The sequence below is a fragment of the Mizuhopecten yessoensis genome, unplaced genomic scaffold, assembly GCF_002113885.1.
Source record: "Mizuhopecten yessoensis strain PY_sf001 unplaced genomic scaffold, ASM211388v2 scaffold9409, whole genome shotgun sequence".
Classification (NCBI taxonomy): Eukaryota; Metazoa; Mollusca; class Bivalvia; order Pectinida; family Pectinidae; genus Mizuhopecten; species Mizuhopecten yessoensis.
The window spans coordinates 207,467-231,304 of NW_018408033.1; the positions used below are offsets into that span (position 1 = coordinate 207,467).

At 37.0% G+C, this 23,838-nt stretch overlaps 1 protein-coding gene across 1 annotated transcript; it reads right to left on the bottom strand.

Moving 5' to 3' along the window:
- Positions 1-67: 67 nt before the first annotated feature.
- LOC110458046 (zinc finger protein ZIC 4-like) lies at positions 68-23,594 on the bottom strand. The gene is made up of 2 exons (XM_021509591.1): positions 22,224-23,594; positions 68-1,536 (listed from the first exon to the last, which is right to left on the bottom strand). The coding sequence occupies exons 1-2, from the start codon at positions 23,086-23,088 to the stop codon at positions 1,010-1,012; spliced, it is 1,392 nt and encodes a 463-aa protein (XP_021365266.1). The 5' UTR covers positions 23,089-23,594; the 3' UTR covers positions 68-1,009.
- Between the last annotated feature and the right edge of the window lie 244 nt (positions 23,595-23,838).

The following is a 23,838-nucleotide window of genomic DNA, read 5'->3' on the forward strand; positions in this document are numbered from 1 at the left end:
AGCTCCGAACAAATGAAATCACAGCTACAGTGCAAATGATAAAAACAAAACCAATATTTGATAACAATATTTTTTAATAACATCAATAACACATTTATAAAAGTAATTAATTAACATCTCATAGACAATGACGTCATTTCTGATTTATTGACTGAAACATTTTTTTTATATTATTGTAGTCATCACTGTTTTGTAATGGCTGCCGGACAGACAAAAGTTATAAAAACATAATCAAAATCTTAATTTGTAGTTTTGTGATATTTATTTAAATTTTAGCATGAATATCATGAATTTTACCTTGTCGATATCAATAATACAAAATGCTTTATTTCCCAACGTAATGAATGACCATTAAACAGCTAAATTAAATACTTTTAACATCCCTTGGGATTTCTTTCTTTACTTTTGAAACTAATTTGGGTCATGCTATATCTGCAAGTTCCATCAGGAAGAGTATGCTACATTTTGTCAAAAAGAATATGGCATTTAATACTCCAAGGAAGATCGCAAAATTATTAGATATATAGTATATATCCTTAAAGAATAAAACAAAATTGTCAAAGAGATAAATTAATTTATAATAGAAAAAAAATTAACGAATTAAAAATAACCCGTAATGTAATAGACATCTTTCAAGAAATTTTGTTTGTTAATTTAAAGATATCTACCACATCGTGTATCTCTTCTTCATTTAAAGAGTACATAATAAAAATAATTGACATCTTTAAAAGAACACTTATAGTAGAGATATCGCGTCTATTTAGGTGTACATTATATGTAGTTTTTTGTTTATAAGATATCTCAAATTAATCGAGATATCTCCTAAAATATATTAGATATCTTTATAAGGTATTCAACAAGAGTTTCCGACGAATTGTGACAACACAAGCTCCAACAACAATAATTCAAGTCCTCTTACACAGATTCCGTAAGTTCAATTGAAGAAATAAAATTGTACTGGCCATTTTAATTATGAACGTTCTGTTCGGACACCTGGACATGTACGTCATCATGAGTACTGTACAATAGACGGAGGCTGTAGACTCTGTAGGTGTCCGAGCGAATTAAACGCCTGCTGTTCGGACAGGTGTGACGATGTCAGATTGCCCAGTCCCGTAGACCCCTGACAAACGTACCACTCACTGAGATTAGGCGGATGGGAATGAGGCAAACAAGAAGTGATGCTAGGTGTCAAACCAGAAGTAGATAATGACGATGGTGTTGTGAATTGACCCCGACTTCCGGGGGAAGTTGAATTTTGTGATGACACACTAGTCTTCGATAATGGTGAACTATCCTGAATATCAATACCACACTTTTCATCATCAGAATATTTTTCCACGAATTCCGAACAATTTTCGTGAACTTTCATATGTTTTCTAAGTGAACTTGGATGAGTATAACTTTTTTCACATCCTTTTATCCGGCAGTTGTACGGCTTATCACTCGTGTGCACGTGACTGTGCTTCTTCCGGTCGGAACTGTTCGCAAATCTCCGGTCACATCCTTCGAATTCACACTTAAACGGCTTTTCCCCTGGAAGAGACAAAAACATATATATAAAACGTGTTAAAATATATTTAAAAAGACTTCAATAATACTGTGTATTAAACTGGACCGCGAAAGGAGACTACATGATATAAAAAATGACAGAACCGCGAATCTTATACAGCAAAATATGGTTTGCCAGTGGCGGATCCAGAGGGGTTTTTTGGGCTTCAGGAAAAAACCCCACCCTGAGAATTTTCTTTAAAAATCATGTATTTTCACCATTTTCCTCAATTTTTCCCTACATGGAAACCCCCCCAGGAAATTTGGAAACCCCCCCCAGATAGGTCTCTGGATCCGCCACTGGGTTTGCAAATCGCACAAATAAGGCGACGGGAAATCAAAGGATCGTTTATCTTAATACGGTATCTTTTGGAAAAACTCACTTAATGTGAATAAAAAGTAAATATAGTTAATGAATCGGACATTGCGAAATAAAACCTTTTGATTGATTGCATCAAAAATCATTCAAATTCAATATATATTATTTCTGTTCAAAATAGAAATTGAATAAAATCACATATTTGTGGCTGATAAACATTGTTTTGTTTAAAAAATGAAATATTTATTAATGGTTTATTCTAATTGCAATATTATTCTCGTGAACAAATTGTTTGTATTTATCACATAAACATTGTGCTACCTTACTTATTACTTATTAACGATTCATGACTTAGTTATTTTTTAGCATATAGTTTTACCTCGCATTAAACACACACTCCCATTTGATTGATTAAAATTATAATTATTTATAGAGAAACTGCCCGAATCAATTATGGCGGAGATCTCTATTCATGACTGCTTCGTAATCGATCATATTTTTCGCAGACGTATCTAATCATGGACCCGGATGGCGGTAATAACTGTCACGCGAAATCCGGATCACAGGTAATTCATAATATATGTATGCAGGTAGTAATTATAGATAACAGACGGATCGTACGTCCTGTAAAAGAAAATTAAATAATCTAATATATTAGACTGAATAATATATAAACGATTAGATTGTCATGATTAATCAAATTGTATAGGTGTCGATTTTCGGATTAATCCCAATAGTCATGCATTCACGCCATTATAATTCAACAGTCTCGATATCGAGTTTTGATCAGACAATTCACATTTTACGGACTTGTATAATCATGGGATTACCTTTTGATCTGAAAGTGTGATAATGGAATGAACAGAAGTATAGACATTCTTTTTTTTTTTGCGATAAAAGAAATTCCGACATCGGGTTAGTCCGGACTATTTAGTTTCCAAAGCATGCCTGAAAAGTATCTACCAAAATTTGAATTATGCGTTTAGTCGTCAACAATAAAAAAAGATGGTGAAACAGCACGTTTTTTCATAACTTGATAAGCTGAACCATTCTCCTGTTCAATTCCGTTTAAACTAAATTGGGAAAACAATCAATAGGTATTGTACAGTTGAACCGCGTTAATCCTAAAAGTCCAGTCCCCAAACAAAATACACGGATAACCGAACAATTGGATAAATGAAAACACGACAATGTATCTTTGATGTCCCAAACAAATATCTGGTGGTAAAATCTTGACTTTCAGTTCACCTGTGTTCTACACAATAATGTATAATGTAGATCACTGAAAATTTTATCAGACAATTTCACAAATCATCAGCAGTGAAATTTCACTGAAAAAAATGTCATTACGCTCAATATACAAACGATTCTTAATGACTTATCACGGCTGTTCGGCTAGCGCTTACTTATCCAAATTGATTTCGGGATGGTGATGTCTAATTATCATCATTGTTTATCATCGACGTCATCAATGATACCGTCAGAGTCTTACGAATAGCGACGTGTTCTCGTCTTCACTACTTACACTCGCGAGAATGTGCGAGAGTCCTTGAAGCTAATCGAACAATTAATTTGTTTGCAGAAGCTGACGGTGTCTTATTGGGGGTCCAAAAGGGGAATCTCGAATAACTATAAACAAGATATGTCATTTAATCACTATTTAACGATATTTTTTCGCAATTTATTAAAATCGTAAAAAGAATCGATTCGTGCAGTGACATGCTGTTGTTCTGTGTTACGATTAAGAAATTATCTGTCCGTGTACATCCCTATTAGACCCCAATCACCACAACAAACCATGCAGATTTGTGAGCACTAAGTGGCCCGAAGTGGTGAAACAATCGACTGCTTGGCATGTAAGCCAGTCATTTAGACCCTCAACAAGATTACATTTTCCCATCGAGTGTCACTCGTCGCCTCGGTTGATCTATTTCAGCATCACCCATAGACTCACAGCATTGTTAGTTTGGAAGGACTTTCCAAACTGGTGATATGCTGTTGTGTATACAAAACAATCCTTTATCTTGTCGTCAGGACCACATACATGTATGTACAGAAGCAACGCTCCTTAAACTTACTCTTCAGTCTGAACTAATTCATAAAACGTATGCCGGTCAACTTATCCGGAAGAAGATTACAACTAATAAAATGCCCCCCCCCCCCTTAAATATATACAACTGTATGTAGTGTAATTCAAAATCACAAAGTTACTCGTGATGTTGTCGTATCCCTAATGTAAGCTAGAAAGAAAAATGTTCGAGCAATTAATTACCTGTGTATAGCCGTTTTAATGAGATTTATTGCATTTGAACAATAAAACAATTAAGTTAAATACTAAATATAAAACAAGTGATAGTATTTAAATGTGTAAGAAAAATGTTGGTAAGGGTCGATTTAGAACGATTTCGCCCCTAAGATCTCTGCGGAAACGCGATATTTTCACAAACATTGTCAAATATGAACAGTTGTTATGGACTAAGTTTAAGGTACCGGCGACGACGAAGTTGAGCCCACGTCTACTTATCGACAGGGGATCAGAGGTTGTAAAGTCTTAGCTTCAAGTTACAGACGAACAGATTTACTGTAAAAGGGTGACTCCGCTCTGGCCATATTTGACCAATAAAATGTTTCCGAACAGACGAGACAGAGTATATAACAGATCATTTGACAAATGACTAAAGAGACCTTACTTTTATGGCCAACCTTTCGTTGTGTGTTATTGGCGTGATTTGAAGCTTATATAGAATATTCAATCTTGACCTACCGTTCTAGCAAACCAATGTTGATACACAATAACGTGTCTCATTAGACTTACAATGTTAATTAGTTTAATTTTGACATCATGATGGGACAATTGCGTAGTATGGATATCTTTCGCTAAAATGACAGTTAAATTGTAACTTTTTCAGGTAAATTAGTATCCTTGTTATTTTTATATGTTTATATATTATATGAAAATGTTTGGTTTGATTTTGTTTGACGTACTATTGACAGCTGAGGTAATTTAAGGACGTGCCTCCATGTGTGTTGTGTAAGCGTGTATGTGTACCGGAGACAGTATATGTTGGTGTTCTTGCCTCCTTGTGATAGCGCGGATTTGATGCCGAATTTATAGTGCTATCTCACTTAAATACCATGCCGAAGGCACCAGGCACAGAATTCAGCCCGGTCACATTATACTGACAATGGGTGAACCAGTTGCCATTACCCCAAATGCTGAACGTTAAGCAGGAAATAACAACTACCATTTTAAGGACTTTGGTATGTCCTGGCCAAGGGACAGAACCCATTGCCTTCCTCACCTGGGCGAATGTTCAACGTTAAAGCCAAAAGTGAGGTTTTTCCAAACAAGTCGGTATGAAATATAATGAAGTAAGAAGTAGAGAGAAACAACTATTGCAATTGGTGCAGCAGATTTATTTTGATCCCGTTTGTGTCCCCAAGAAAGCAAATCCAGGGGGTTCCAACATTACTCGCCTCTTACGATACAAGCTGTGGGTAACAGCAGGTATATTCTTATCTCAATCCCCGACCTGCAGGGTTGGTAACAAGATGGCTCTTTTGTGTACATAACTATGATTGCAGACGTAAATAACTATCGTTGATTGGGTGGCGCAGTGGATAGCGTACTCGCCTTTCACCATGACCACAGCCGGAGTTCGATTCTCCGTTTGGACGTGAAAACGTATGTGTCACCTGCCCGATCACGCGGGGTTTTCTCTGGTTTGCTTCGGTTGTTTCAACATTAAGACCTTTTGCTTGTGATTGATATTTATAAGTTGATAAAACTTGTTTCAAAATTGTTATAAGACATTTCTTTTCTATTTGAATATCTCGCCAAAGACCGGTGTCATACAAACACACGAATTGACGCCTAAATATGACGACGTAGATTATTTTAGTTTATTTTTCAACCCTAAGATTCAAACAGCTCTTAAGATGCTTTAGAAAGTATACAATAATAATAAACTGGAATTCTAGCCTATTCGATGACGTGTTTTTTTCTTATTTTATCTTCTTAAACCTCAATTTGATATAAAATTTCCAACAAGTATAAACACAATTGTTTAATCTCCACGATACTGATTAACGCAACACTATAAAAGGACAATGACAAAAACAACTTCACGAGAAGTCCAGATGATTGGTTTTGGAACCAGGATAACGCTCATACACATAAAATCTAGACAAAATATTTAATAAACGCAAATTTTAAAATTATGAAAAGCTACATGCATATGAGTGATGAATGCATTACTGCATAGCTAAGTCTATACATTAACATAGGCGGATGTGGAGAGGGCTAATTTGTGTCTCGGCATGTAATTATCATTGATAAGGCTGTATTAATGTTTAGACAGACTGCCTGCCATTACTTATCTCAATGTCTCGTCCGTCGGAGTGAACGATGCTATCTCTCTATCACTGCTCATCCGATATAGGACCAGTACTGCCTGACCGATAGGGGAGGGGTGGCAGGGAGGGGGATTATTGTAATTTAGGGGGGTAATGAGGGCAGTGCAGTCTGAAGGGCCGAGGACAGGATAAGCGATAATGGGGATGTATGGTATTCAAATGGACGTGTAAAGGACGAGGCACTCCGAAAGCATGAGTTTGTGCAAGGGATCCGATGGGAAAAGGGTTGGGTGAGGGATGGGGTGGGGGTATAGAGGGGGGTCGATAGCGTGGGATAAAGGACCGATTGGAAAAGGGGAACATAGGGAGGAGTGAGGAAGACATTTGTTAGTAGGGGCTGAATAAGAGTACGTTTTACTTTCTAAGCGAGTCTATTGTTTCGCTTAAGTTTTTAAAAGTTTTCTATATATGTCAGGAGAAACACGTGACCTTAAAGGAGGGACCAGCGCTTTATGGTCACGGTACACACTGTACACTAGTGAACTACTAGTATTGTGTCATCGGCTGTTAATCCCGTTTAGTTCACATGTTAGTAAGTCATATCGACTGTTCGAGAATGTTTTTAAAAAAATTGCAGATTATAACATAAATTGTTGCTCTGTACATACTTCTAGTAGTTGTGTGTGTCTTATTCGCGTTATAGATCGACGTCACCGTCTACATGTAATTCTCATATTTTTTCATTCCTGTTATTAATAATGATTTGCTATATATCCCTTGTATTATTTCGAAGAAAGAGGGCGTTGATAAGTAGCAATAATTTGTGTCTAATCTTTGTCCATTGCTACATGTATTACATTAGAACTATCACGCGTGAATATTTCATAATCGGATATAAATCGTGTCTTTCCGACATTCTGTTACATACTCAGGAACCAATCATATCTTGGCAGCGGACTTTAACGGAAATTCCCGAAGGGTCTTCGATGTTAGCTGCCAGACCAAAATGGTAACTATAGGAAAGCATGGCTGTGTTCCCACAAACTTGACTGACTAGTCCACCATTTGGTAAAATAGTTTGTTTGAAATGTATCACGCGCTTAATTTTCAAAGAAACCACACAGATATATATAAAAAAAAACACCATACATCATGGAAAATGTTTGTAAAACAACGGGCCAATATTTATGAAACTGGTCTCGTGCTCAAGCATGGATTCTGTGCACAAACTGATTTTTCTTATAAATCTCTTAAATCAGGTGACACAGTAAAAAAATCATTGATGAAATGTCAGTTTTCATTGATGTGTTGACAGTAGAAGGACTTTGACTTGAGCATAGAACCTGAGTTTGAGCGTTAGAATGGTTTCATGAATACGGGCCCTGGTTTATTGCAATCATAAATGTGAACAATATGCAATCAAACGCTTAAATTAAAAATAGGCTTAAAAATGTGTTACCTAAAGTACAAATATGTACGGCACTTTTATCGAGTTGCTCTCTTCACAAGCTCGGACTTTTGTTTCAAGCATGTTACCAACTCCATGATAAACGAGTACTAGTCATTAATCAATTCTGCAGTTCACTATATCAAGACAAATACATGAGGATCTACTTATTTTTTGGGGGTGAAAATTTAAATGACAAACTCGGGACGAATCTTGTTACATTTCCGATCTTTGATAATGTACCTTTGCAAACTAATGTTACCACCATATTGACTCAGCTCCTGCAGGGCGGACGCTAAAAGTACATTACCAGGCCAACTTCTTATAAAAGTACACACTTCATATCCGATATTTAAATAAAAAAAGATAAAATTGGAAAACGGTTCATTAAACTCCTGTAAAGTATCAAGCCTTTATTCTATGGGAATAACAAGTGCAAAATGTTAGCCACTGGGATACACATTAATGAAAAATTTTTTTTAGATAAAAACAAATATTTCATTGAAGACAGCACTGTAATTGTCATATCAAACATCACCTTTGTGTACTTACTTACGTTAAGGTGCGAGTTACACTCTGGAGTATTTACAATATTGTAGCACTTTTACATATTGTACGGGGTTGTATCCTTATCCAAAATGCAACGAATCAATGAAGAACAAGAAAGCTGACTCGCAGTTACGGAAAACGAAGGGAAATAATGGAAGATTCGAGAGGCTGGTTAAATCTTTCTTAGCCTAGAATTGATTGTGTTTAAAAACAGAAACATTCTAAATATACAAAACACCAAAAACTGTATTGTCACATACCCGTAATTATATCTGATAATCGAGAGAGTCAGGGCAAATTATGAACGAAGGAAAACTTGAGACCCTTAGAAAATGGAATAAGTAAGGTGTTCCGAAAGGGTGATCGTTTGAAAAGACGAAAGCTAATATACCTGAATCACCAATTCGAGAACATGTATACCAATCATAATACCAATATAACAATCACCATTATCAATACAGGAGTCACTAATTTATGAAGTACAAACTATAAATACCAATCAAAAATACCGATATACCAACTACAAAAATACCGATATACCAACTACAAAAATACCGATATACCAACTACAAAAATACCAACCACCAATACATATCACCTTTATAAATATATCAACTACTGTGTCAATACACATCACCCATACACATTTACTAACTACTGTGTCAGTACACATCACCCATATAAATATACCAACTACTNCCAACTACTGTGTCAATACACATCACCCATACAAATTTACTAACTACGGTAACAATACACATCACCCATACAAATTTACTAACTACTGTGTCAATACACATCACCCATACAAATTTACTAACTACTGTGTCAATACACATCACCCATACACATTTACTAACTACTGTAACAATACATATGACCCATACAAATATACCAACTACCAATACCAATATACAGTAAGTACCAACTGTCAATAAAATTCAAATATATCAATCACAAATTCAACTATACTGTACCATGCTTCAAAATAATGGTCCTCGGATTCAGCGGTTACGGTTTAATACTTTCACTTCCGGTTACAATAATCATTTTACACAACAGCTGCATACAGGCATGCGAACTATGTACTCCAGCTTTCTATAGTTAACTCTGCATAATCTGTACTTCGACTATATATAGTGAACCCTGTATAATTTGTAGTCCAACTATCTATAGCGAACCCTGTATAATCTGTAGTCCAACTAGCTATAGTGAACCCTGTATAATCTGTAGTCCAACTAGCTATAGTTAACCCTGTATAATCTGTAGTCCAACTAGCTATAGTTAACCCTGTATAATCTGTAGTCCAACTAGCTATAGTTAACCCTGTTTAATCTGTAGTCCAACTCGCTATAGTAAACCCTGTATAATCCGTAGTCCAACAAGCTATAATTAACCCTGTATAATCTGTAGTCCAACTGGCTATAGTAAACCATAGATAATCTGTAGTCCAACTAGCTATAATTAACCCTGTATAAGATGTAGTCCAACTAGCTGTAGCGAACCCTGTATAAGATGTAGTCCAACAAGCTATAGTTAACCCTGTATAATCTGTAGTCCAACTAGCTATAGTGACCCCTGTATAAGATGTAGTCCAACAAGCTATAGTTAACCCTGTATAATCTGTAGTCCAACTAGCTATAGTAAACCTTGTATAATCTGTATTCCAACTAGCTATAGTTAACCCTGTATAATCTGTAGTCCAACTAGCTATAGTTAACCCTGTATAATCTGTAGTCCAACTAGCTATAGTAAACCCTGTATAATCTGTAGTCCAACTAGCTATAGTAAACGCTGTATAATCTGTAGTCCAACTAGATATAGTGAACCCTGTATAATCTGTATTCCAACTAGCTATAGTTAACCCTGTATAATCTGTAGTCCAACTCGCTATAGTAAACCCTGTATAATCTGTAGTCCAACTCGCTATAGTAAACCCTGTATAATATGTAGTCCAACTAGCTATAGTAAACCCTGTATAATCTGTAGTCCAACTAGCTATAGTAAACCCTGTATAATCTGTAGTCCAACTCGCTATAGTAAACCCTGTATAATCCGTAGTCCAACAAGCTATAATTAACCCTGTATAATCTGTAGTCTAACTAGTTATAATCTAAAGATATAATCATAAACTAATCAATATTTAATAAGCTATTTAATGAAAAATAATCACACTAGTTTTATAACGCCTATTACCACCTACAAATCGGTGTATGCAATTGTAGTGAATGCCGTATCCTGCTTGCCGTATCCGATTTTATTATTAGTGACAACCCTGACAAGTGAGAGAGAATTCGTGATAGTTTATTTATTTTCTTAACGGTTAAATTGATCCAGTGCGGAGATCAAGTAGCTCAGCTTCGAAATTTCATATCAGTGCAGAATGGTTTTCATTAGCATTTAGGTTTCATTTGGATGTTCCTGAGCAAATTGAGCATAAACAAAGTGAAAGGCTAATCCACTATATATCTATCCGTACCCACAACCTGCCAGATCGCACGGGGGCAACAGTAGAGGAGTTTTTTTTATTTAGGGTCGCATGGACCACTATAAAATGTCTGATGACATCGCTTATGTCACACATAAAATCCTAATTGGTGCCATGTTGTTCTCCATGACTTTTTTGTTACCTGAATATGACAGCATTATTATTATTATTATTATCAGCAGGGTATTCATGTACATTAAGTGAGTATAATCCCTGTTTTTTTTTTTGCTTTTAAAACTATTTCACAGAACATATGCTATTGGGATCGTAAATATAAAGTTTGAGTAGACACTATGACTCGAACGGACATTTCTGACACTTTCGTAATTCTATTTCCGGTCCATATGTGGTCATTACTCTTGCATGTAGTTACAATCTGAAGTTATATTTTATATTGAAGCGAAATGATTGTCAGAATTTTTATAACATTTGTGTAACCTGAACGCAAACAACATTCCCAGAACATTTAAGAGTCATAAATATGTTTGCTTCTTACGATCGTCTCATGTTATTCGAGGCGGGAGGAGACGCGTCGAAATGACACTGATCTCGATGCATTCATAGTCCTGTGAATTAAATTCTTCTTGAAACTCCGTAAATGTAAAATAAATACACGATTAACACTGCAATTAACAAAATAGGGTAATTATGTATATTTCCGTGCACTCATAGGAAAGGAAAGCGGCAGAAACGAGGTGAAATTATTGTGCGAGATCTTAATACATATCACTTGCTACACCCAAACTTGTAATTTCAACTTAAGAAAACATCATGATCTGGACATGCGCACAAACAGTCCACACCAGTATCAGATGATTCGTCTGATGACACAGAAAGATAAACCATAATACATTGACGTTTGGTCTGTAAAATATATTTTATCTACAATATCAAATGCCGAGTTAGGAAGGATACGACTTAGTCTATTTGAAGTTTACACAGACAACAAATCGTACAATCTCACGTCGACTAGTCTTACTATCTACCGGTGATTATAACGCTGGAATTCTGTCGGGAAAGAAAAATGTTTTACGATTGGTCATCAAAGATGGAATATTCCACGAAACCTTTACCATAGACATACCTGGTACTAAAGTGTATATCTTCTGTTATCTTCAGAAGTACGCGAGTGTAGGATTCTGTTCATCAATGCGATAATGAGATTATATTTAATTGTAATTTATCCAATAGCTCAGCTCTTGATTCCATTTTTACGGGGACTATGATGTCATTTGAAGAAGATATAATCGAAGATATATTCACAATAGGAATATATATCTATACATGTCAAGTACAGAATGGTGGTCTTTTCCCATAAAACACCAATCCATTTAACGATTTCTTTAGGTTTTTTTTTGATTTTTTGGGTTTTACGTCCTATTAACAGTTATGGTCATTTAAGGACGTGCCAGGTTTTGATGGTGGTGGAAAGCCGGAGTTCCCGGAGAAAAAACCCACCGACATACGACCAGTACGTGGCGACTGTCTCACGTAGGTCTCGAACCCGCGATCCAGTGGTGGAGAGCTAGTGGTAGCAGAATGTCAGACGCCTCAACTACTTGGCCATCGCGGTATCCTAACGGGGTTTAACGTCCTCGTAACAGACAGGGTCATATGAGTACGGGTGCCGAGAAAAACACCGCCTAAAGAGAGAGTAGTTCGAAAAGAAGGCATGTAGAAAAAAAGGAAAACATAAAGACCGCAAGTACTTGTTGGAATGATGCAACAAAACAATTCTGTTCTATTCAATAACCCCTATTAAACACAAGAGAGGGGGATGAGATTAGTCGCCTCTTACGCATTTAAGGGTGTGATGCATCAGGTCTATTCTTGGTTGATCTAATGTCCAGTTGACAGAAGACACGGAAGAAAGCATCCTAGATTATGTAAGGACCACCATATCAGTCGGCTCCTACAATCATGTAGTGGAATATATCAGACATGTCCTTTCCAAAACCTGTACGGGCTAATTCACGATCACAACATGTCTTGCAGTTGAAGATATCTTAAGCAAATTAAAAATAGAAACCGTACAAGCTTCAGCAACATTGCAAACCTCGTGATGGCCTCGTTCTCAATTACTGAAGAAATAAAATGACTTAATTTAGAGGTTCAGACTCCCGAGATAAATGAACCATCCCTAAACGAAAGCAATCCAAAGAGATGTAAACATACAATGTAATATACACATTCTACAATGCAATGTACCCCTGAGGTTCATTAGCCCCGCCCATACGTCAATACATGTACAGTGTGTAAATGAGGTCTCGTCGAGGTTTTAATAACCGTGAGAATACAGGCGTTCGTGGGTGATGTATAGGTACATTATAGGGGATCGGTGTGGGCATGTTAAACCTGGTGCTCGGGTTTATGATGAGCCATAAACATATATTTGTGACTAGCATTAAGTTGTTTTATGTAAACATGTTCTCTCGCGCGCACTGGGGCTCCCTAGGGGGAGGGACTGACACAATTATTAGAGGCATTATTATTAAAACAAGACATGTTATACTATATCTTTTTTTATGAGAACTACCAGTTAATCTAAAGTTTTTCTGCTGTTTTTTCATCTAGGGACAAGAATAATTGCCCATTCTTATTGAAGACAATGAAAATGGAAATAAAGTTCACCTGAAATTACAAACAGGGTATGTTACTGGTAACAAAATCATGCTTTGCTTGTGCTATAACTGATATCAACAAGCATTGTTTTTCGTTATTTTGAGAGTGACAACTCTTGTGAAATTACAAATGACGTCACAGTTTAAAAACGTGCTTTGATTATGACGTCAGAGCCAAATGACCCGAAGCAACATTTTTGAAAATAAAATTTAAAAGTTTCAAAAAAAAATATGATATGTTTATTATTTTCAATTGATCACTAGTGTTAGCTTGCATGGAGGCGCAAAAGGGGTCTTAAATTGGGAGGAAACTGAAACATCTTTTAATGCAGAAAAAAGTCCGAGCTAGCCGCCGTGTGTGAGGGACGTGTGTATAGATTCGGGAAATTAAACTGGTACACATTTTTATCGGGACGACATTACCATGACGTTACGCCCAAGACCCCACTGGATAAACACCGGATTGTTTTTAGGATGCACTCATATTGCCTATGAAGGCCAACTGAAAGCAAAAGTAACGGAGTTAAGGTAGAAGTCTGCAAAATTAACAAAGCATCGCAAACGAGGCTAATCCATTTGCGTGCACAACAGTATATTGACAGCTTGTACCATAGACTTCATTGTAAGCTTGTACCATAGACTTCATTGTCAGCTTGTACCATAGACTTCATTGACAGTAACGTCGTACTCTATCAACTTCGTTCTCATTCTTTCATTACATGGATATTTTCTTTTTCCACAGACAGGCAAAAACAAATGGCTTCTTCAGAAGAGATCAGGAAGTCGTTCGGGTGTCATGGACTATAAATAGTAGACGGTGACCTTGACCTTGGTCGTAATACATTGTTCGAGATAAACCATACTTAAACACCAGTATGGTTAGGAGACTGACCAAAGTTCATTCAGAAAGGAAGTCGAGTTGTTTACTGGCTGCTCGAAAATGTTTTATTCAAATGAAGGCCGGATTTCTAAAACACCTAATTCACATGTTTTACATCTAACTGTCTTTTAAAGGAGGATTGTATCAGTAATCAGCCTCTATTTTCACGTTTAATATCAATTATTTATGTCGTCGAAATTGTTACCTGTTGTCTCTTTATCAAACAAGTCCGTTTCGTGCGTTTGTGTAAATTCAGTAGTTTTGTTTTTCTCTCATCCTTGTTTCAAAATGCTTATGTGCGCCGACCATTCTAAAATCTGATATACACATACGTATTTTGTTTTCTACTTACTATTCAAGCATTCAGTTATTTTACAAATGGTGATTTTATAAACATAAATATCTGGGTCATATGTTGCTAATTACTGTAAACAAAATAAAAGAGCATATACAACATATACATGTCTACGCTTTCAGTCAAACTCGGAACTCAAAAATCAGCGACGATTATCAGAGCTTATTTACAAATTACCGCCATCAGATACTCGTAGTTTCTGATCCCGCCTGAAGTGAACCGTTTGAAGCTGAGGATTTATTGATGTAAGCGGAATTTTGTCGAATTTAACTTATGAATTGGTGGATCTGACGTGTATTTGACTGTTCCTGACTACCTGTTAGAATTAAGGGGAGGGGCATTTGTTACATCAAAAACAGTTTGTTTTAGTTAATTATAAACAGAATCATGTAAAGATAATCATAGGCAGTATCATGTTAACATTTCATTAACTTTTGTAAAATAAAGATGTACACTGTATATCAGGGTTTTAAGGAATTTGTATCGAGCACAGCAATAAGTCAACCAGCGTTCATCTTTTACTCCGATGATCGAAAACGATTGTTATTATCATTATTAAATGTCGTCAGAACACCAGTGGCTTAATTCAGCGGATAATAAACTCTAATTTATAAAACATGATGTAACATTCATACAGACTATCGGTATTGTTTGCCCTGGAAAGCATTGCCCAAACATTTAATTGGCAAAATGTTGTCTTCTCAAATACATCCCTCTGTTCTGACTAGTTTTCAAAAGTTGTATTATTCAGGCTTCCAATTATTTGATTCGTGTTTTGCTCTCTTTTTATTTACGGCTTTTAAGGGGTTAACTCAATAACATTACTTCCAGATATATTAAAGTACAAGGTCATACTTCTACTACAAACAACACATGATTGATTTTTATTCAAAATGTATACGACTTGTCTGCCATACTACCACAGTGTAGAAAACCAGTAGATATAAAAATGAACCTTGGGACGGTTGCTCATATTACGTCATTTCCGGTTCACAGATTGACCATCCAGCGATGATCTGAGTTAGCTTCATATACCATGCCAGAAGTTTCATAAAGATCGAAATGGCAACAAGTTAAATATATTCTTTTGAAAAGATCCTGAGGTACTCATTTTGACAACCTCTATAAAACCAAAGGTTACTTGAGGTCAAAGTAACAACACTTAATTTTCTTGCCATTATTTAATTTCTCATATCTAATGTTTACAAGAGTTAGATATCAAAATTCAACGTTGATAAAAATTATCATTACCATCGTATTTTAGATGAGGTGATTATGCATTTTTCCAAAGATGGATTTCAAATTCTTTTTCTCCAATTATAATAAAAATATTCATCATTGTGACCCCCCCCCCCCCCCCCAATAAATTTCGTTGCAATAAGTTCGAGGTTTAAAGCTAAAATAACTGGACTATTATTTGTAACCATGTCACTACTGACTTCGCCCTGTATTGAGTACAGAGTTATCTCCCTTTTTTCTACTCCCACTCTTACACTTACACATCTGTCCCGCACATGCAAAAGTGCTTTGGAAACAAAAAGAAAAAAACCTCACACAAACACTGGTTGATTTGATTTCCGTACGTGTTAAGTGTATTTCCCGACCTTATATACCATATATTTCTCTGTAGTCTTCGGGCTATTACTCGCGGACGACTAGCACTCGGTCACAGATCACACTTCCCCAGCCGACTTCAGGCCACATTTACCACCGTGATGACGATGTAGCTTGGTTTTTTTTTACTTTAAACATATTCCATACGCTGGCCATCTTGTCAAACTATGTGTAGATCTTAGTCAAGTTTGACTTTAATGCATCACGTTCTTTATCATTTAAATTCTATCAGTTTCAGCGTGTTTTCATCAAGTGTGTGTGATGGTGGGGTGGGGAGGAGTGACGTACGTCCTAGGGAAGGGGGTTGGTGGGGTTTGGAGGAGTGACGTATACGTTCTAGGGAAGGGGTTGGGTTAAACGTAGACGTCATCAGGTACGTCGAAGTCGTACAGGGGCGAATGCGTGTGACGGGTGTGGTTAGGTAGTATAACTGGGGTGAACAGTGGAGTGAGAGTGGAATACATGGAATGGAAAAAAGTATGAAAAAGTGTTGTTGGGGTACCAGAAGGATTGTTATTAGGTTACCGGAGTTAGTGTTAGTGGGTTACCAGAGGGAGTGTTATGGGGTTACCAGCGGAAGTGTTATGGGGTCACCAAATGGATTGTTATTATAGGTTACCGGAGGGATTGTTATAGGGTTATCGGAGTTAGTGTTTTTGGGTTTCCGGATTTAGTGTTATTGGGTTAATGGAGGGAGTGCTATTAGGTTACCAGAGGAAGTGTTATTGGGTTATCAGAGGGAATGTTATAGGGTTATCGGAGTTAGTATTTTGGGGTTACCAGAGAGAGTGTTATTGGGTTACCAGAAGGAGTGTTATTGGGTTACCAGAGAGAGTGTTATTGAGTTATCAGAGAGAGTGTTATTGGGTTACCAGGGGGAGTGTTATTGGGTTACCAGAGAGAGTATTATTGGGTTACCAGGGGGAGTGTTATTGGGTTACCAGAGGGAGTGTTATTGGGTTACCAGAGAGGGTGTTATAGGGTTATCGGAGTTAGTGTTTTAGGGTTACCAAAGAGAGTGTTATTGGGTTACCAGAGAGAGTGTTATTGGGTTACCAGGGGGAGTGTTATCGGGTTACAAGGGAGAGGGCTATATCATAAGAAAGGGTGTGACAAGAAATCGTAACGAATTGGGTAACAGGAGAGACGGATGGAAGAAAAACCAAGAGGGAGGGGTGGGGTGTGTGCTAAGGAGATGGTCACGGAGAAGGGGGTGAACATGATTGCCATCAATTTCCCTGATTACTCTCAGATGACTTAGCAAGTCATCATCACGAATGTAAAACAAATGTTGCGGAGTTCTGTTTTAACGAGATGTGTCTTCAATTATCTTTAATGTCCATCACGCTGGATGTTCCTGTAAAACCATACAGTATGTGGTAACAAGTCATTATTAGTGTGTCATCTTTTGACGGAGTCCAATCTTATTTTTATCAGTGAAATATTGAACACGTGGTGTGTTTAGCTTGTAAGAAATTAAAGAGCTTATAGTATTAATTTTGATTTGTAAGCGCTGAGGTAACTCATTTACAAGTGATTATAAAGTTTATTGTGAAATAGGAGTAAACACTGTTATGTTAAAAGTCGTTTCGGTGACGTATGTATTTGTTGATATTTCATGATCCATATTGACACCAGTGAAGCAAAGTAGTGGTCAATATGGCACAGCCAAACTGACCAGTCAGTGATAAAGGCAACGCTACTCAATTACTTGACCACGAATTATCACCCGTGTCCAATTGAGGCATAATCAAAATGCCCAGAGTTCTTCTCGAGGTCAATTAGGCTACTAATTGATGAGTAGGATACAGGACCAAATTTCCGGATTCAATTAAATAGTGGTTACTGACATCTTTATCCGAGTTTAAATATTCGGCTAGGATATTTGTAATCTCTAATATTGCCACTTTAGGAGTCTTAATAGTAACTTATATATTGTTTTATTAGTAACTGTTGTATCTTACTAAGGTGATGCATACAGCCACAAGTCAGGTCATGCAGTGCAAGGCTCTCTATTTTACAAGATTTTGTTTTCTACGGAAGCCGGTACGGGCCACCGAGAAAACAATGTTGAGTCGTTATTGAGTCGTAATAACGACTCACTGTCTCGTAATAACGGCTTACTATCTTGTAATAACGACTAACTTTCTCGTAATAATGACATAGCTATGTCGTTATTACGAGATATTACATTGTAAGTCGTTATAACGACATAACATTTTTTTTTCTCGTTGACCCGAACTAGCTTCCGTAGTTCTCCCCTAGTAACCAAAAGTTGTGACGCACTGAACCAATCGACGAATGCAAACAACAATAGGTCCCGATTATTTCAGCGACATTTACGCTACAGTAAAGTGACGTCACTATTCCAACCTCGTTGTCGTTTTGATCGTCATTTCTGTAGTCAGTTCAAGTGTTCGTGCGCAAATTGAGCACTATTACGGGGAAATGATGAGAAATGTATTACAGAAAAATATGATATACTTATAAATGACAGTTATAAGCTTGTATTGAAATAATGGATATGTTTTACTCGGGCTAAGACCCTCATGAGACACCGACACATGCGCAATGCACTCGTGCAATCTGAAACATCATACGGAAAGAGGATATTTGGAGTTGGGCAAAGATATATGATAAAAATAAAATTGCAACAATAAATGAAAATATATTGACTTTATGTGTTTGAGGCTGCGTAACTGTCCCCGGAGTACCCGGAGAAGACCCACGTGGTCGGGCAGGTGACCCCAACCTTTTCACGTCCGATCGGGGAATCGAACACCGGCCGACTTGGTGAAAGACAAGTGTGAAAGGCAAGTGCGCTATCCACTGCACCACCCGATCACTTTTGTAATGGGAACAAACCCATTAACAGTACAGGGCCGGAAAACAATAGGTAAGGAAATCTGACGAACTGCAATATAATACGGGACTAATGGAAGTTGTAGACTGGTGTCATGAATTCAGGCCCGGATGTTTCTGCTGTTATACAGTTCCTAGAGTAACATTACAACACGGACAGGGTTTAAAACATCGGCAGTACTAAAACCACACACATAATTACCAAGTGCTAATGTGTAACCGGTACTAAAAAGCATGGCTGTCATTGAACCAATATTGCCGCATTATTATACATGGTGTATGTTTCGTTTTACGGTATATCATGTGTAATCGGGTAGTAGAAAGGGTTTTACCTAAACCAATACATATCATTAAAATACATAGTACTTTTTTAGCTGTATGTGAAGATTTCTTTTACCCTCGACTTTACTAGTATTATATGTATAACTCTACCTATCACACCTCTGCTTGGTTGGACAAAAACGTACATACTTTATATGAAAATAATGTACTCTTCCAAATACCCAGAGTTTATTATTTCATTTGCACAAATAAATCAATATTTACTCCTGCTCCAAACTGTTTTTTTGAGGGGACACAAAATCAATACAAATATCCGATATATGAATATTATAAATAGTACAAATATTTGATAAATCAATAGTTCATAAGGTATGGTTATACATTTCTGTATATCTTTCTTGCAAGGCTAGTACATTAATTCAATTTCAGTGAAAATATAGAAAAATATTGAACTAATGTCCTTCAAATATTATGGTTAAATTCGAAAATCATAATAATGATAATATATATATATTTAATCCTTTTTGTTATCTACAGCTATAACAGTATCAACTATGTTGTATCATTGTTATATAAGTTAGTCTCTCATTACACTTGAAATTCTGATAATATCTATGTTTAAAACTCATAAATCTTAATGAAATTCGCTCTCCTTCCTATCTTGTTTGCACACATTTATATCATCCCAAGTCTTATGTTGTAAATCATATATTATTTTGATGCCCTTAAAATACAAATTACATCATTTGAACGAGAGGTACCCCCGAGTCATCCTCAAGTGCGAGCACTTAGCGCCATGTTTGTAAACGTTATGTAAAACTAGCTAATGAGCAGATCACCTGCCCTCACGAGCTTGTAGCCATACTTCTAGGGTAGTTAACTCAGGCTAAAGAAGTACCAGAAACACCTTTTTTAATTGCTTACAGAAGAATCCTTAAGTGCGGACCCTCAAGCTCTTGTGTTCGATCCCACAGTTAATTTCCTCAAGTGTGAAAACTTGAATAGAAACGCTTGTCTGTATTGAAGATTAAACGTTTGACTTTTTATTGGGTGACAATCTTCCTAGCTAACATTTTTGACAGAATAAAAGAGCTGCACTTGAGATATAGCCGACGGCGGTTAGTTTTGGACTCGATTGTGACAACCTCCACTTTCTCTTTAAATACTTCTGTATTGACCCAATTCCATTATTCAATATGTGCTAAGGAAATAAAAAACGGATGTTAAATAAAAAGTTGTATCAACTTACGACTAGATATCCTATTTTTTGTGTCTAGCTATTAAGAAACTTCGCATAAATCATATAAACGTGATTTGTTGAAATTGGCTATCCGTCTGTATTTTTTTGTTTTTATTTAAGGGTGTTGTTTTGTACGATGTTAATATGGGGTCACTTTAGATAACCGGTGTTGAGGTTAGTTCACCAGTCCTGTTACAGTTGATGTTTAAATACAGTTAATTAAATAGGAAAGCAAACATTCGATACTATTTATCCTGGTATTGACCTCCTTATTAGTCATAAAACATCTCTGTTTATACAGCACAGAAAATACAACTCAGAGAATACAAACACAAAAGTACATTTACGGCTTAAATTATTTTCAATGAAGATATTTATGTGTTTATAAAGTAAAGTATTTATGATAGGTAATGAAAAAACGTTAACAGCCCAGCTTTGTTTTATTTGTAAGCATTGACTAAATCTAATATATATTTGAGATACCCACAGGTGTGTTTTTCCAATTAATGATTTTTCAAAAATGCTTTCCCCCATGTACCATACATAAGTATCTACATGTAAAGAAAACACATATAAATCAATTAGAGATTCTGATAATTCACAATACATGTTTACTCGTTATCTTGAATATTAAAATTATTGCCATATTTAAGCTACTTTCTTTTAGTTATAATACGACGCGCAGATTTTTGTTTTAATAGCAAAAAGTGAAGTAGTAAATATGTCGTTAGACGTCAGTAAATATTTATTTAAATATTAATCCAATCAACTTATTCTTTGTATATCGATGGGCAAAAGAAATAAATATTAAACGGGAGGGAAAACACGCATTAGAACTCCCGGCATGATAGATTAGTGTAATTCGGAACAGAGGAGAAATATAATTAGGATTTGCCGTGTACTGTGTTCAGTTGTTTCATACCCCATTTCAAACCATTTCCTTCTCCTCAAACGTGACTATTTGTTTTGACATGGAAAACTATACACTTGACATATTTAGACCTCTCATTTCTTTGAAAGAGTTATAAATAACAAATCACTTTTAATCGAAATCATGTTTTGCAGCTCTGAGAATTTATCTATAATTTCTTGTCATTAAGCAAGGTTTCAAGATTATATTTTAATTTGACACATTTAATTGTGTATGACTCCGATGTGCCTTAAGGATTCAATATTCAATATTCAAGGAAAACAATACACAGAATAAAATTTAGATATTATTACACTGATTTTTAGCACATTTATAAGTCCTACTCAAACCAACAATTACAATTTGTAGATGCAGTATTATAGAATATGCTGTTATAAATATAAGGTCACGCACATATTTGTTTACGTAATTCTAATGAACGTTTTTATTAGTAACGTTTAATTTTCATGTCATACCATTTTACTTACAGCAGTTAAATATTCAAAAACTAACAGTCACGAAGCATGTCAACCACCCTAAATCCCTTGGACATCTCTATCAAATTTCCATACCGACTTTTTCTAAACTTCTTATTTAGAAATTATTCATCTAAAATCGAGGATAATTATTGAACAAATGTCGCAGACAGACATGTAGCATGTGTTCTGTTAGGAAGGTAATTTTGTGATTATTTCGAAGGGACATGAATTGTCGCTACACGACGAACAGATTGTGGAAATTATACCAACCTGTATGGGTCCTCTTGTGGATCTTGAGATTCTCACTGCGGGCGAACACTTTACCACAGCCCGGGAATGGACAGGGAAACGGTTTCTCTCCAGTGTGGACACGGATATGGTTTACTAGTTTGTACTTGGCCTTGAAGGGCTTCCCCTCACGTGCACAGTTTTCCCAGGTACACATGTGCGTATTCTGTTCGGCACCCACGTGCTCTACTGTCAAGTGCGACACAATTTCGTGCATGGTACAGAAGATCTTGTTGCAGGGCTTTTTCGGGTCCGGTCCCTCAGGATCGATCCATAGACACGTGTGTTCCTGCTTTAAGGGGGGTCTCATGTACCTGAAAAACGCTCCGGGCCCGTGGGGGCCCATGTGGTTCATGGCGCCCATTGGGTTCACGTTGAAGGGTTGTGTGGTCCCAAAATGGTCCGCGCGTGGTCCTGTCATGTGATTAAACTGGTCCGCACGTGAGTACATATCTGTGGCCCCAAAACGCATGCCGCTGTTGACATGGTGACCGGGGTTGTGATGTGCCGCAGCATCATGGATACCTGGAAACAGCACGTGGTTGGAACTCGAGTCCGGATGATGAGCGGAGTGGAAATTTCCAGAGGACGGAACAAACATACCCGGATGTCCTGTGGTGCCGGACTCGGACAGTCCAATGTCCGGTCTCCGCAGAAGAAAATCCCGTGCAGCATAACTACTGACGTGGGAGTGAGGTAACCCGTACCCGTTAGACTGCGCCCCAAATTGGTGGCATGTCTGTCCATGAACTCCCCCACCCTCGGACATGGAGTGAGGGGGGCTAAGCTTGAGTGCCCCGGGTGGTAGGTGGGGGGCGTGTGGTACATCCATGAATGGGTTTATCATTGTCCAAATATCGGAATTCCAACAATAACAACATATACAAAATCCAATATCACTCTTGTTTGAAAAACCGTAAAACAGTTAATTGGGTTGCGTGACCTGTTTGTTGTCAGTAGGTATAAATAAGCTGGCACTGCCTTCAAGTTCCCGTCAGTGATAAGTCGTGTTATGGTTACATGTAGCGGTGATGAGTTTACAGCAGTCTGAATCCCGCGGTGCCCCTGCTAGGGAATTCCTTGGGGTCCTCCCTGCTTTCGTCTTGAGCTAGCCCTTCCCACAGTAGGACCGCCACATTTAATAAAAACCAGTTCCTCGACATAAAGGCAATCTCCTGTACAGTAGCGGCGAAATAAACATTACCCCCTTAGATTTCTAGTAAAAATCAGATTAAAAGTTTTTATTCCTTGCAGTATCTTCATTAGTAACCGTTCCAAAGAGTAGTGATGTCAGGAGAGAAACGCAGGACAGAAGGCGTGTCTCTGATTGGTTGATCGACGTAAATGTAGGCGGCGCCCAAATATGCATGAGTAGGCGTGGCCAATATTGACTGGGCGTGTCTCGTTATTTCCCCACTTGTGGTTTTGACAGCTTGACAGACAAACCCTCCGCTCATTTTGGTATTATTCAATGACTTTTGTTGACTTTGATTCCAAGCTGACAAAGAAACACATACTGTATCGAGGTGGCAGCGTTAGACGTTTATTTGTTTATTTAACAATAAAACTCTAACAGGGGTAGAATTCAGGATAAGTG